Source organism: Euleptes europaea, chromosome 2 (assembly GCF_029931775.1).
Source record: "Euleptes europaea isolate rEulEur1 chromosome 2, rEulEur1.hap1, whole genome shotgun sequence".
In the NCBI taxonomy this organism is placed as follows: Eukaryota; Metazoa; Chordata; class Lepidosauria; order Squamata; family Sphaerodactylidae; genus Euleptes; species Euleptes europaea.
In genome coordinates, this window is record NC_079313.1 from 62,422,295 (window position 1) to 62,435,619 (window position 13,325).

The 13,325-nt window shown below is 38.6% G+C and overlaps 1 protein-coding gene across 1 annotated transcript; it reads left to right on the forward strand.

The window, feature by feature from the left end:
* Positions 1 to 6,543: 6,543 nt before the first annotated feature.
* GNG12 (G protein subunit gamma 12) lies at positions 6,544 to 9,411 on the forward strand. The gene is made up of 2 exons (XM_056845104.1): positions 6,544 to 6,657; positions 9,104 to 9,411. Exons 1-2 carry the CDS (start codon positions 6,562 to 6,564, stop codon positions 9,227 to 9,229), a joined length of 222 nt encoding a protein of 73 aa, XP_056701082.1. The 5' UTR covers positions 6,544 to 6,561; the 3' UTR covers positions 9,230 to 9,411.
* The last annotated feature ends 3,914 nt before the right edge of the window (positions 9,412 to 13,325 follow it).

The window sequence follows — 13,325 nt, forward strand, 5'->3', positions numbered from 1 at the left end:
TGTGGTTGAATCAGTAGATTGAAATCAGCTCAGATTCAAACTGATATTTCCAAGCTTAGTTGAGGCTCTCAGGCATCTTTTCTTCTGTTTGGAAGGCGATTGTATGTACGATCCGCATAAATGAAGGACTGCTTCTCTGGGTATGAACCCATGTGGCACCTCTGCTCAACACAACAGTTGCTTCTCTGTTCCCCAATATATGCACTAAGGTACAACCAACTGATGCCTGTTTACAGACATTTTCAGTCACTCACCCTCTTGAAAGAGATGAAGAGAACACCCCCTGTCATTTTTGAAGGGCTACAAGACCAGATTGTTCAGAAGGGCATGTGGAGCTGCGTAAGAGGGCACAGAACAAGGAAGGCTTAGATTCTTTTTATGGTTTCATGAGCAGTTGTCTGTTGAAGGGTATTGTTTATTTGTGTTTTTGTGTTTTGTTGCCTTTTTTGTGGTATTGTTGAATATTGTTTTCACTGTTCATTTAAGCTCTGAATTATTTTATCTTGTCATTCCCCTTGGCTTCCAATTTTCTGGGAGAAAGGCAGGTGTATACATTTTACAATAAATAAATAAATGTTCTTCAACACCACTGGGAGCCCTGTAGCCAATGGTTACAGGTTAGTTTAAACCAGTATGTAAAATTCAGCTGCCTCCTCTTGCTTTTTGACCCTTTTGTCCCCTTAGAGTTGCCACATCACAATGCTGTAATGACAAAAGTAGCCATAATTAGCAAAATTTTGTTGTTGAGGTCTAAAGTATGGTCTCTAGACCGAGCAATCCTATGCTCTTAGCTACCTGGATCATTCACCCAACTGATCAATCCTCCCTTGCCTGGCTAATTTTTAGTGAGAGGGTTAAAATATGTTGTGCCGTGGTTAAAGTTCAGCTATTTTGTTATAAAATCTTAATTATATGTTTTTGGTTTTACTATAGCAGTTTGGTTTTACCACAGATTAGTCAGGTTGTAATTATTTTTAAAGTAGGACAGTTGCGCGTGTGTGTGTAACTATATAAAGCCCAGGAGGAGGATTTTAATTAATACAATGCCAGCACTAATAGACTCTGTTAAGGTTCTTTTTTGTGCATGTAAAAATAACATGGGGGTTAATCCAAATCGCTAAGCAGGACTTTTCCAGCTCCCCCATTGTTCTGCAGCCCACGAAACCCCCTGAAAAATTTCTTCTGGGGTTAAGGGGCTCCTAAAAAGAGCACAAGGGGCAAAGCGTGAGCTGCAGGTGGGAGTGAGGAAAATCGTTCTCCCCTACACAGAAGTGCTGTTATATCAGTGGAAGTGCTCTTACACCACTGTTTAGCATTTTTGGATCTAACCTAGAGTGTTTTTAGTAGGGGTTCTACTCTTGTGTCTGTCCTGTTGGAAAGTACAAAACAATGTTCAGAATATCCTTGAAAGAAGAAAAACAATCCCACATTTTAAACTGAATTAGTGTTACGTTGTATAACCAATTTGGTTTTTTCTAGCTCTAAAATTATTTGAAGATAATAAGTAGAATATAAATAGAAAGACCATAAAATGCTTAGTACAAAATTGATATTATTAAAATAATTGGCTTTGAAACATTAAAATATGCAATGTAGCATTTGTAACATTCTGCTCTGGTGGCTGTTGACTTTCACAATTTCAGGTGATGGCAAGTTTTTCAGAAATTTTCAGTCACCCTCCCCTTCTGATGGAATAGCCTCCTGAAAGAGATGAAGAGAGCACCCCCACCCTCCCCATGGTTCTTACTTTATCTTAAGTTGTAAAGTTTGACTTTTAAAAATGTGGTCATTGATACAGCCAAAGCTGGGGGAGTTCAGCACATACTTATATTTCTTCTGCTTTAATTAGTGGGATTTTAAGTGCTTAACTTTGCAAATTAATTAATTTTGCAAAATGGCATAACCCAACCAAACCCAAGTGTTTAATGGTCATCTCCTGATTTTCTGCTCTGTTGAACACTGCGTCCACCTATTTGTTGTTTTGTAACAAAGAAAAAAATAGTTACTAGTCACTGTCTTTACCCTTCATTACCCTTCTTGGCTCCTGATTAGAGAATAATATATCTGAAGCTAGCTCTGTTACTGGTAGTATTATAAACACATCAGCGCAGGTGCTTCCCTTGGGATTGTGTCAAGGGAAGTCTGGCAAGGAGTACTTCTAATTCTAGTAAGCAGCCTTTTGAAGGGCATGCTGATTACCCACACATTCTTGTCCAAAGCAGCCGGTATTCAGACTTCTATTTACTTTATTTAACAACAGGAAATGTGATCTCTTGTTGTGAGATTTTTGTGTCTGACATGCAGAGCCTGCAGAGTCACTAACATTTAAAACAAGCTAGTTCAAGTTTGATTTTTGATTTCCTTCTCCTTTCTGGACTGCTTGGACAGTGTTACATACCTTTGTGTCAAAATGTGCCTCAGTTTCCTATGCTTATGCAAAAGGAACTTTTCCTTCATGTGCCTCTTCCCTGAGACTTCTTGAGCATAATTTGCTTATTCTTTATTGCTTAATGTCCTGAAGATTGTTGGTGATACACCAGGACCTGAAACTTCAAGCTGGAAAGCTGCTGTCCGTGCCCTGTGGTAGGGGTTTGGTGTGTCTGCAGTGCCAAGCCCCATGTTACACTATTAAAGTTTTGATTTTGTAGTGGGAGGCAAATAATATCTTTTTTGTCTTGCTAATGAACATGTTGAATAAGTTTTTTTAAATATGAATTATACCCCCTAGCAAGAAAACACTTAAAATTGCCCCCCCCCTTGACACTAAACCCTCTCAGAGGATTCCTTTCATATGACATTCCCTCTCACCTCAGGCCTCACATGGATTTATTTGTTAAGGAAGGGAAAGAACTAAATTATCTGCCAGGTAGCATGAATGATGACACATTGTGCAGGCTGGCAAAAGCATTTGCTGAGATATCTGATACACTAATAGCTACCTATGAATGCTGAAATTGGTCCAGTTAATACATTTTTCTTATCACAGATTGTAGGTGTCTCCTTTCTGGATGCCATTGGTAATGAAATAGACACGGTGCTTGCCCTACGGCTACAGTTATGAAACCCTCTAGTTCTACCAATTTTATATACATAGAATTTACATGACTTTTTCCATGAACATCAAATATCCTACACTATTGTTGAGGGGCAAGTTGTGTCTCGCCTGCTGAGTTTTCCAGTAAGCGAGGATGCTCTGGTAGGTTCAGTGTTATAAGTCAGGTGTTTAGAATCCTGAAAATGGGCTTATAAATCATAAGAAATTTAGAAATTTATTTTTTTATTTAAAATTTTTAATTGTTCTTTCCGCAGACTTGAATTTCAGGATGGCTATCAAATCCAAAACAACAAAACTGTAATTAACCAAATAAGTAATTGAAAGAGCTGTAATGGGAAAACATATTAAAAGATTAGGAATCACCTAACAAAAGAACAGTTTAAAGCTGAAATTAAAAATGGCTGAAGAGAGGGGGTCCTGTATGCAGGACACAACTGCAGAAGAGGCGAGGTCTCAGAAATTGTCTCAGATGGGCATTCATATGAGAGAAGGCATTCTGTTTGATACCCTTGTTTCAGACTATATAGGGCAGGGATCTCAAACTCATTTGTTACGAAGGCCAGATGTGACATAAATGTCACTTGGTCAGGCTGGGCCATGCCTCACCAGCCCGGATCGGGAGCGGGTATAGGGGTTGCCTTGGCTGGTAAGACCGCAGAGTGCTCGCCAGCCCAGATTGGGACTGGGGGAGATGGCTGCCTCAGCTGGTGAAACCGCAGCCGACTGCCCAGCCCAGGTCAGGATGGGGGGATGGCTGCCTTGGCTGGTGAGCCTGCATCGGGCTCGTGAGCCCAGATCGAGAGCCTGGGGTGGCGGACTTGCCAGATCGAGAGCCTGGGGTGGCGGACTTGCCACCCCAGATCAAGAGAAGGGGGGTTGGCTGCCATGGCTGGCTCACGAGTCGGTTAAGAGCTCTCAAGGGGCTGAATCCAGCCCCTGGGGCTTATGTTTGACACCCCTGATATTGGGCTTTTAAGGTGAAAAGTTAAACTTTTGCTCAGAAATGGACAGGAAGCAACATATTTTAGTATAGGTGAAATATGTTCATTGCACCCAGTTCAAGTTAGCAAGCTGCCTTGCCGGTCTTCTGAAATTTCCAAAGATTCTTTAAAAGCTGCCACACCTAGAATATATTAGAGTAGTAATTATATTGAATCCTATTTTATGCAGTTTTTAAAAATTGTATATCAAATGTGGTGTGTGCTTCACTCACAGACACTGACCTTTCCCTTTAAACAGCAGCTCTCCCTGAAAAAACACCTCCTAAGATGGGGGGGGGGGCCCTCTGGACTTGGTACCTCATAAGTCACAAGGAGCTTCTGTCAGAAGAAAATGTTGACCCTTTTCCCATGCATAGATGGAAGATCTTGCACAAGACATGGGTGAAGGAGGGGGAATTGTTGATACCGGTTATGACCCAAAGCAGTCAGAAACAAGTCTGCTTTGATTTTGTCACATAACTTGATTGCCAGCTTGCCTTCTTTTTGCAGTTTACTATGGTCTGCAAGGCTTAGAATTGTTTGGAGGGAGGGGAAGGGAGGGGAGATGAGTAAAACAGTGGGCATGAACAAGGGAAGGGTGTTTGGTGTGATGGAGAAATAAAGATCGTTTGAAGATGTTCGCACACTCAAGGAGAAGCTAGCTTGTAAACGGATTTTTTAAAACATTGTGGTAAAAGTGCTCAAAAAAATAATGAAGAAAAAATGATGGGAAAACATTTCCAAAACTAGAAAGAGGGGGGAAAACTTGCAGAATGTTTTTTTAAAAACGAAGAATTTGATGGCATGCAATAATTTATACCACTCGTGCAGAAAAGGTCAATAAGTCAAACTTGGCACAGTTACAGTTTTATTCCTTTGAAGTTTATTTCAACATGGGGATTATGTTAGTTGCTGCCTAGAGTTTTGCTGCAACAGAATGTCTGTGTGCTGAACTTTTGGGACACTGTTTCAGGTACACTGGGATCAAGGGTTGTATTTTGATCACTCATATGCTGTTGCAGAATCCAGAAAACCATTCCACCAAAGCTGTTGTGTGCTACTGTGGTCAGCTTTTGGCTGAATATGATCATCCAACTCTTGGCAATTAATTGGAAGTCATCCAGCAACAGAATTGCTAAAATTCAGCTGAACTCTGAACTCACATCCTCGGTTCCAACAGTGGTGCACAATTCAATTTGGGCTGGCCAAAGAAAGGGAATTTTAATTTTATTTTATTTTATTTTTTAGGACTGTCTGTTGTTTCTGATCAACTTTTGCAATTGGATAATATCCTGGCATCACCTCACATTTCATAGACATGAACTTCTATTGTAGCCTTCCTTTAGAATAGAATATTTAGAGAGAATGGGAAAATGTAAAAGGGCATTTTATACATTGTTTGAAAATTTTGGATTGTGCATATTTCTGAGAGTCCTGGGAAGTTCATCTAGCAGGAGTTCAGGAAATACATGCTCATCAGCTTTCCTTTAGTTTTCTTGCCCATTGACATGGTGGCTCCTTAAAGCTTTGCTCTGATGAGCAAAGCTGTTGGAGTGGAGCATAGTGGATAGGCAGTCCTGTAGGTATGTGGGTTCAAGGCCATTAAGGGCTTTGCAGGTGATAACCAGAACTCTGAATTAAACCCATTAACTGATCAGTAACCAGTGGAGTGTCTGCAGAATGGGTGTGTGACATACAAGTTCTGCCGAGCGCCCATTCTGCACCAGATGGAGTTTCCAAGTTGTCTTTAATGGCAGACTCATGTAAAGTGCATTACAGTATTCTAGCCTTGAGGTAACCATAGCATGAATTCACATAGGCAGATCAGCTGAGTCAAGGTAGGGGGGTCATCTGCAGTGATTATTGTAGGCATTGACTGCTTTTACTGCATTGTTCAATACCTTGTAATCCACTTTCTGTATTGTTTATAGTATACCTTGTTGTAGACAGTCTATTCACACTGTTCTCTAATTCTGTAATCCTAGTCCAATTTGTGTTGTTCATTGGTTTTCTTATGCTGTCCGATAAGATCCTGCAACCTGCCTTGAGACCCAGTGAGGAAGGCAGACTATCAATAAAGTCAATAAATAGTTATGCAAAAATGGAATAAAGCACTTTATACTTTAAAGTTGATGTCAAATTTATCAGTAATAATTATGATGAAGTCTTCTCTTAGTTTTTAGGAGTTGCTATGGGTAAATGGGTCTTAAATGCAACCTACATTATCTTGGTTAATCTCTTTGCAAAATATTTGAAATGAACACGAGTCCATGATTATAAACTGAAACTGTAATCCACTTTTTCTAAAGAGTGTCACATCTATGAAAATGTATCTCCTAATACTTTATTAGCTTGCAGTTATTGTATCGTTCTATTGTGATGTGCTTCTGTTACAACAAGGTCTGGTTGAAAAGCTTGCAGTTTGCTAAACGGTAGTTCCCAGTTTTGATTATTAGCCGTCATTTGTTGATTGAAAATTAACTGAATGGGTTTTTTCTTAACAGCACTTGTAACAGCTCGCTGAAAATGTCTAGCAGAACCTCTGGCACAACAAACAATATAGCTCAGGCCAGAAGAACTGTTCAGCAGTTGAGAATAGAAGCATCTATAGAACGAATAAAGGTAAGAACAAGACTTTTCTCCCCATCATGTAGTGACTTATTTGAAGAATGGCAAATGTGTTTACCTAATGCTGGTTTAAAAAAATTATTACTCCTGAGATATCTTTTCGTGTTGCAATCCATTTTCAGGCAGTGCATGTTGTAACTTAAGCCCTCTGATTGTATGTTAATTATTCAGATGTCTATAATGGGCAGCTATTCAGAGCATGTTACTCCACCTAAACACAGACAGCCAGACTGCCATACTTCTGATATATTGAAAGTGTGTTTGTGGATATGTGTATTGTGATCGGTGGGAGCTGAACAGAATATGTAAACTAAGCAACTGGATATCATGGAGAATATGCACAAATGAACAGCAATAGCATGATACTTTGCATATTGCCTGGTCAGTGTGCATCATCTTGGAATGACTAAGAAATGTGCAGAACATCTGGTCATTAATTGGGTATTTCATACATTTTATTTGCTAATTTTACACATGCATCAACAACCCCCCCAAACACTGTGTTTCAATTAAATACATACATTTTTACCTGCCCTAACCCAGAGCTTTTGCAAGAGCTAAAAATAAGAAAAATTAGCATGAATACAGAGAGACCAACAAAAGAGACATTTGGGGAATAGTCCAGCCCAGAACTAATGGCAGTATGCAGCCTTCAATAGTGAAACAAATTGACAAACTTCTCCAATATAAAAACAAAAGACCTGTTTAAAACTTGTTGCAGATGTTTTTCTCCTACTGTAATGTTAAATGTCATGTGTGGATTTTCAGCTCTCCTCTTCTAGTAGCAACTTCTGCATCCCTGAGAAATTCCCCAGAAAAGGGGGTGGGAGTGCTGAGCAGCTTCCCATGAAATATGAGTAGCATATGCTTGAATAAATAATCAGCCATTCCCCAGTTGTTTGCAGAAGTGCTTTATGTATGGATCCTGGCTCTGGATCCTGGCTGCAGACTGCAGTCATCTTACTCTAACATGGCCAGTTTTGCAATGAACTGAACAACCAATGGCCTTCATATTTAACATGCCTTTCTTCTTTATAAAACGTGTCATCTTAAATTATGCCTTAGCATTGTTTTTAATAAATAATTATATTAGAAATAATAGAATATTGTTTAGTAAGACTTAATTGTGCTAGTGGTCATGTATTACAAGATGGTGGTAGAAAATGGGGTTGAGGCCATATAGTGAGCTCATAGATGAGCCGAGATTTGAAATATGTTTTTATAAATGTAATTGTTTTTATGATACTATACATAAATTGCAGTAGTTGGATTGTGGGCATGTAAGCATGCTATATGCAGTTACAAATTAAATTACTGCCAAAATATATCATGCCTATGTGGACATTGAAGTATAAAAGTAACGCAGAAAAAGTTATGTACTTTTCGGTTAGAATCATTATGCTGATTGCATGGTCCATAGTTAAGTATACTGAGATTTCTCTACTGTTTCTCTGTATATAGCTAGAGGTTGGAAATCTGTTGTCACCAAGATTTGTTCCTAAAACGGCATCAAGATGCACAAAGAACTCTAGGAATGTTGCTCTGGTGAAAGACATGCAAAAATCTAGTGCTAAAGAGTTACAAGCTCAGTCAAAATAATTTTGTGTGCTACTCTGAGACTGAAACTATTGCCTCTAAATCAGATAACCTGTTTTCTGACTGCAATTAATGTTCATTTAATGTTGTCATCGTAGTTACTGGATTCTTTTTTACATAATCTGTTTATCTTTTGAAAGAGCAGGAAACAAATTGCATCATGTAGAGTAGGTTCTTTTTTTCAGTTAGCGTTTAGGAAGAGGTAGTGCCTTGCCAAGGTGATGATTAAGTTTCATAGAAGCTGCAAGTCAACTGCTGCCCTTACTCCCAGTAATTACTAATTACCAATGACAAAATCTTCTTATTTATGTAGATTGTATATATTCTTAAACCACTGTGAGTTGTTAAGAAAAAGTGACAAAAATTCCCAGGTATCCAAAGTAAATAAACATGACATCTCATTTTGCATTTATTGGTTTGGATACCAATGATATTTTCCACTAATAGAAGGGTTTCTGTGATTTTTGTTAATTCCCCCACCCCCACTTTGCAGACATCTGATTTGCTCCTCATACTGTTCCTGGGGGTTTCCTGTCCTCCAGGAATGGTAGCCCAGGAACATCAGAGCCTACAGTGAGAGGTGGCACAGAAGTTCCATTTCAGAAGTGCCTCCTGGCATCGGAATATTTTTTCTTCTTTACCACTGAAGCTAATCTGGAAAGCAAAGCTGAGAAATAATATTTCTTCCCATTGGAATCTGACTCTTGCATTCAGTTTTATATTAACTCATGCATGTATCAAATTAATCTATTTGCAGTGCATAGACCTTGATTAGCAATCCAGCTAATCCTCTAGGAAACTACTTTAGAATATTTATAGATCTGTACCTTGTTTCTTTGCACAGGTATCCAAGGCATCAGCAGATCTAATGTGCTATTGTGAGGAGCATGCTAGGAAGGATCCTTTACTAATGGGTATTCCTGCTTCAGAAAACCCCTTCAAGGATAAAAAGACCTGTGCAATTCTATAGGCAAAGCAGCAAGATGCCTTCAAGACCTTCCCTGTGAAACAAACCAAGCAGTTTCCTAGAGGAATAACCTGAAGATCATCTGGTACCAACTGCATAAAACGGCAATCCATTTACATTGTGTATCAATGAACTTTTAGGTTTTCTAAAAAGTTTCTTTTCTTTAAAATGTTCAGCGTGGGGATGCAAGTTAGTTACATCTTGTAAAATGGAATGGCTCTAAGAGCATAGTTGACCATTGGATTCTGTTGGCTTTTGTGGGATGAGAGATGGGTGGGGTGGGTTTTACTTTGAAGTGCAATGAGTGTTCACAGTTCAAGGTATTGGGTTGAACAATCAAGACCAAAGTTGCCTGAGCTTCATTTACAGAATAGTGAGGCAGAAGCAAAGTTGTAATCAAGCTTAATTTACATTTTGATTTTATACTGGTTTCTATCTTTGTGTATGTGATTGGTGTCTATATCTAGAGCATGTATGCATATTTGTTTGGGTATATGCACACATTCCAAGTCCATTTTTTAACAAAATGCACCCTTCAAAATTAATTATTACATTTATTGATACACACAGTTCATATCTTTACCATCAAGTATGTCTTAAGTATTTCATTGTCTCAAGAGACTGTAGACTTATTGTCTTGTTCCCAAAATCATATTGAAAGGTGTTCATAACCTTTGATTTTATATTTGTTCATATTTCTTCTGTAGTCAGAGTGTTCCAGTTGCACACAGATTTTAAAAACAAGGTCTAGAAAAAAAATGTCTTATACCTTTCCATTGCTTGAGACGGACCCTTTAACCAATGGTCTTCCCTACACAGCTCCTGTTGAACTGTCTGTGGGCATCCAGACATTTCTTACTTTGATTGCTAATTTCACTTTTAACAAATGCCAAATAATATCTTAAAGTAACTGGCAGGCACTAAGTGCAGTCAGTTCATGGTGCTGTTTCTTCTATACAAGGCCTGCTGGTTGTTGTTTTTTTAACGGGGGTTGTGCCGAAATGATGCTTGGGGGATAGAAGAAGGGTCCAGCATCAAATGCCTGACAAATGTAAGCTGTATTAAAATATTTGTGTGTACTTCATCCACTGATGGAATATGAAGTGGGAATACGAAGTGGAAAGATACAACACTGACTTTTCCCAGACCATCAATATGTATTTTCATTTCATTTGTTGCCACTGCCAGCCCTTTAAGAGCTTTTAATTTTGCGGCCTGCCATATCTGTGCATTTATGGAATTTGTTAAGTATCGTGACTGGCCTTGTAATAAATGTATAGGGGTTGATATGAGGGGTAAGGAGCCTTTACGTATGTCTAAATTCTTTTAGAAGAGCCCTGAGAGCATAGAATGCAAAGTCAACTAGTGGCATTCCCTATGATAGTAAGTACAGGTGGAATAAAACAATACCTGTCTTCACTGTGTCTGCAGGGAAGACCTGGCTACATAGCCCAACAACCCAAGGTCCCTTCCCCACTCACTAGTACTCACTAGTTCTCTCTGTTGTACTAACTTAAACTTCTTGTCTATTTCTCTTTTAGTGTTACGTAATTATAGGTTAAAAAGTCATTGATAATAAGAAATATTTGTACCTTGTTTTCTCCAAAACTTGAAATCAACCAGCTGTGAGAAACAAACCAGCTAATTATCTTAGTGTTTGTCCTCACTGTCCCTAAAATTGTTTTTTAAATTATATTTTTTTCTAAGGGAAACTTTGGAAAACAGTAAACAACTTTGAAAATTTTGCTTATGGTAGTTCAGTCTGCCCTTTCACAATGAATGTACATTAAATAATATTGTGAATCAAACATCCATATGAAACTACCCATTGGCACCATTTTGTTTGCAGTTTACTGGCTGATTCATTTAGAACCAAGAAAGAATAATAGACAGTATAAATACATAATTGACTTGCATACTGATCATAAACTCACTCACATGAAAGCAAGGCCCGTTCATTTTGGTAGAACATGCGTCCAAGTAAGTATGCTTAAGATCACATATTCAGCTGAAGTTGGTCTTTCTGACTTATTCTAAGATCTTGGGCAGTTGTTTATTTTTGTGTGGGTGTGATGCACCAAGGATGCCTTTCTAAAGGCTAACTCACACAACAGTTACCGTGTAATGACATCTGGAGCTGATTTTATTCTCTGTAGATTAATGTTGGGTCTGTCCTGTAAAATTCATCCCATATTTGAATCATGATTTCACCACACATGAAAATCTTTGAAAAGTGTTTTGAATCCAGAATGACTATAGACACTTACTATTCAACCTGTGCAAATCATTAGAAAAATTGAAAATACATTGTCTGTATCAAATTTTAAAAATTACTGATTCACATGGCCTTAAAGTTGTTGTTTAGAACATGGAAAGCACAGAATGTGTCCCTGGAAACATAAATCTCTGGCAATAGGATGGCCATCCCCTGCAAGTAATCTTCCCAACAAAGAGACCCTGGATGGGCACAATTGCCAAGTGATTGCTTCTTTGTGAGTCTGTTTGAATTTGCCACATTTATGCCTGAAGCTCACTCAAAAGCTTGAAAAATCCCAGGTGCCTTTTGCCTGAATGTCTAAAAATGTGATGCTAGCTCCTAAAAAACAGGAACTTTGTATGCTATTTCTAACCCTGACAAAGTTTATCCATTTATGTATATTTTCAGTCCATTAGAACTTTGTTCTTAATATAGCCATTTTTAGTCATTAAATAGATGCATGTTTTTTAAAAATATATAGTTTAATGTTAAAACAATCAATTTGGTACTTGCATACAGAAATTAGTAAGTTTTTAAAATGACTGAATAAAAATATAGTTACACAGAACATTCTACAAAGCTGCATACACTGTAGTCAGCAAATGCTTCTGTGTACGCCCTATTATAGAATAAATTTAGACATATTGTGTTGTCATTAAACCAGTCCAAAATTTAAGCTGGATTTATGGCTTCCTGTTTTCCATTTACCCAACACTTCACTTGCTATCAGTAGTTCATGTTCATCAACCTTGAAATCGGAACGTAGCTGGCTGTCACCGTGCAGTTACAATCGGTGTAAAATGTCTTCAGATTATTAGGTGTCCTAATATGGGCAGCTTTACCACTCTATAAATATTGCATATGTGTTAAAGCCAGTATTAGCACTTATTGACCTAGGCAGCTGAATGATGGTTCCAGAAGGACCCCATCTTAGATAATGCTCTTGTCTGGAAGGAGAAACTTGGGCTGACTGTGGAATGATTCAAGGACAGAGAGGAAGTCCACTAGGGTTGCTTTCAACCAACCAATGTCCTCTCTAATAACTCCTCTCTGCTCCATGTACTGCTATAAGTCTGGGCCTCTGGGCTCTAGGTATGCTTGTTGTTTTTCTTCCATATCAGTGCTATAATCTTAAGTGTATTTTAAAACAGTATTTGACCTGTTCTTGTGTTGCAGTACCAGGCAAAATAAATTGGATCCATGCATGCCTTTCCATGTGCAGAATACTTTATCCATTCATGGAAGGGCTATTTTCCACTTCACTGTAGTTGCATGATAAAGTGTAAACTAAATCCAAGTTTAATATTGGTCTTCTGTACAAGGCCACATTGGGACTGGACATACATAGGCCAAAACTGTCCCATGCCATTAGGAAAGAATTCCCCCTTCCCTCAGTTCTCTCTTTGCCACTAGCAAGAGAAGATCCTCTTCTAGTGTCTCATTCAGTAGTTCTCCTCACAATTGTTTATCAGTTTCTGATCACTGGAAAGAAAGGTGTCTTAAAAAGAAGAAATTGTCAGAAATCTTTATTTCAAGTGTGGTATGAAATTGACTCAGACAGATGAGCACTTTTTCTGTCTAATGTGCCTTGGTGAGTCCCACGTCTCCACTTGCTACCTGTCAACAGTTCACTCCAAAAGCTCACCATGATACAGCCTCTAGACTTCCATTGCTTTGGTTCCATCAGTTCCGTCCTCGGATTGTTTTGGCACCAAGCCCAATTCCAGTTACCTCTCACAGGAGTTTGTCAGACCCTCCACTGAAAAGGGAAGGACAAAGTCTAAGCACAGAGATATGTCCCTCTTGTTTCCAGCCCCACATAAGCATGCAGACATAGCCCCT

What these genes read in the sequence shown, in the direction of transcription:
- GNG12 (XM_056845104.1), top strand. Translation starts at nt 6,562, where the DNA reads ATGTCTAGCAGAACCTCTGGCACAACAAACAATATAGCTCAGGCCAGA. An exon ending in CATCTATAGAACGAATAAAG is followed by an intron (nt 6,658 to 9,103) that starts GTAAGAACAAGA and finishes TTCTTTGCACAG; the next exon opens with GTATCCAAGGCATCAGCAGA.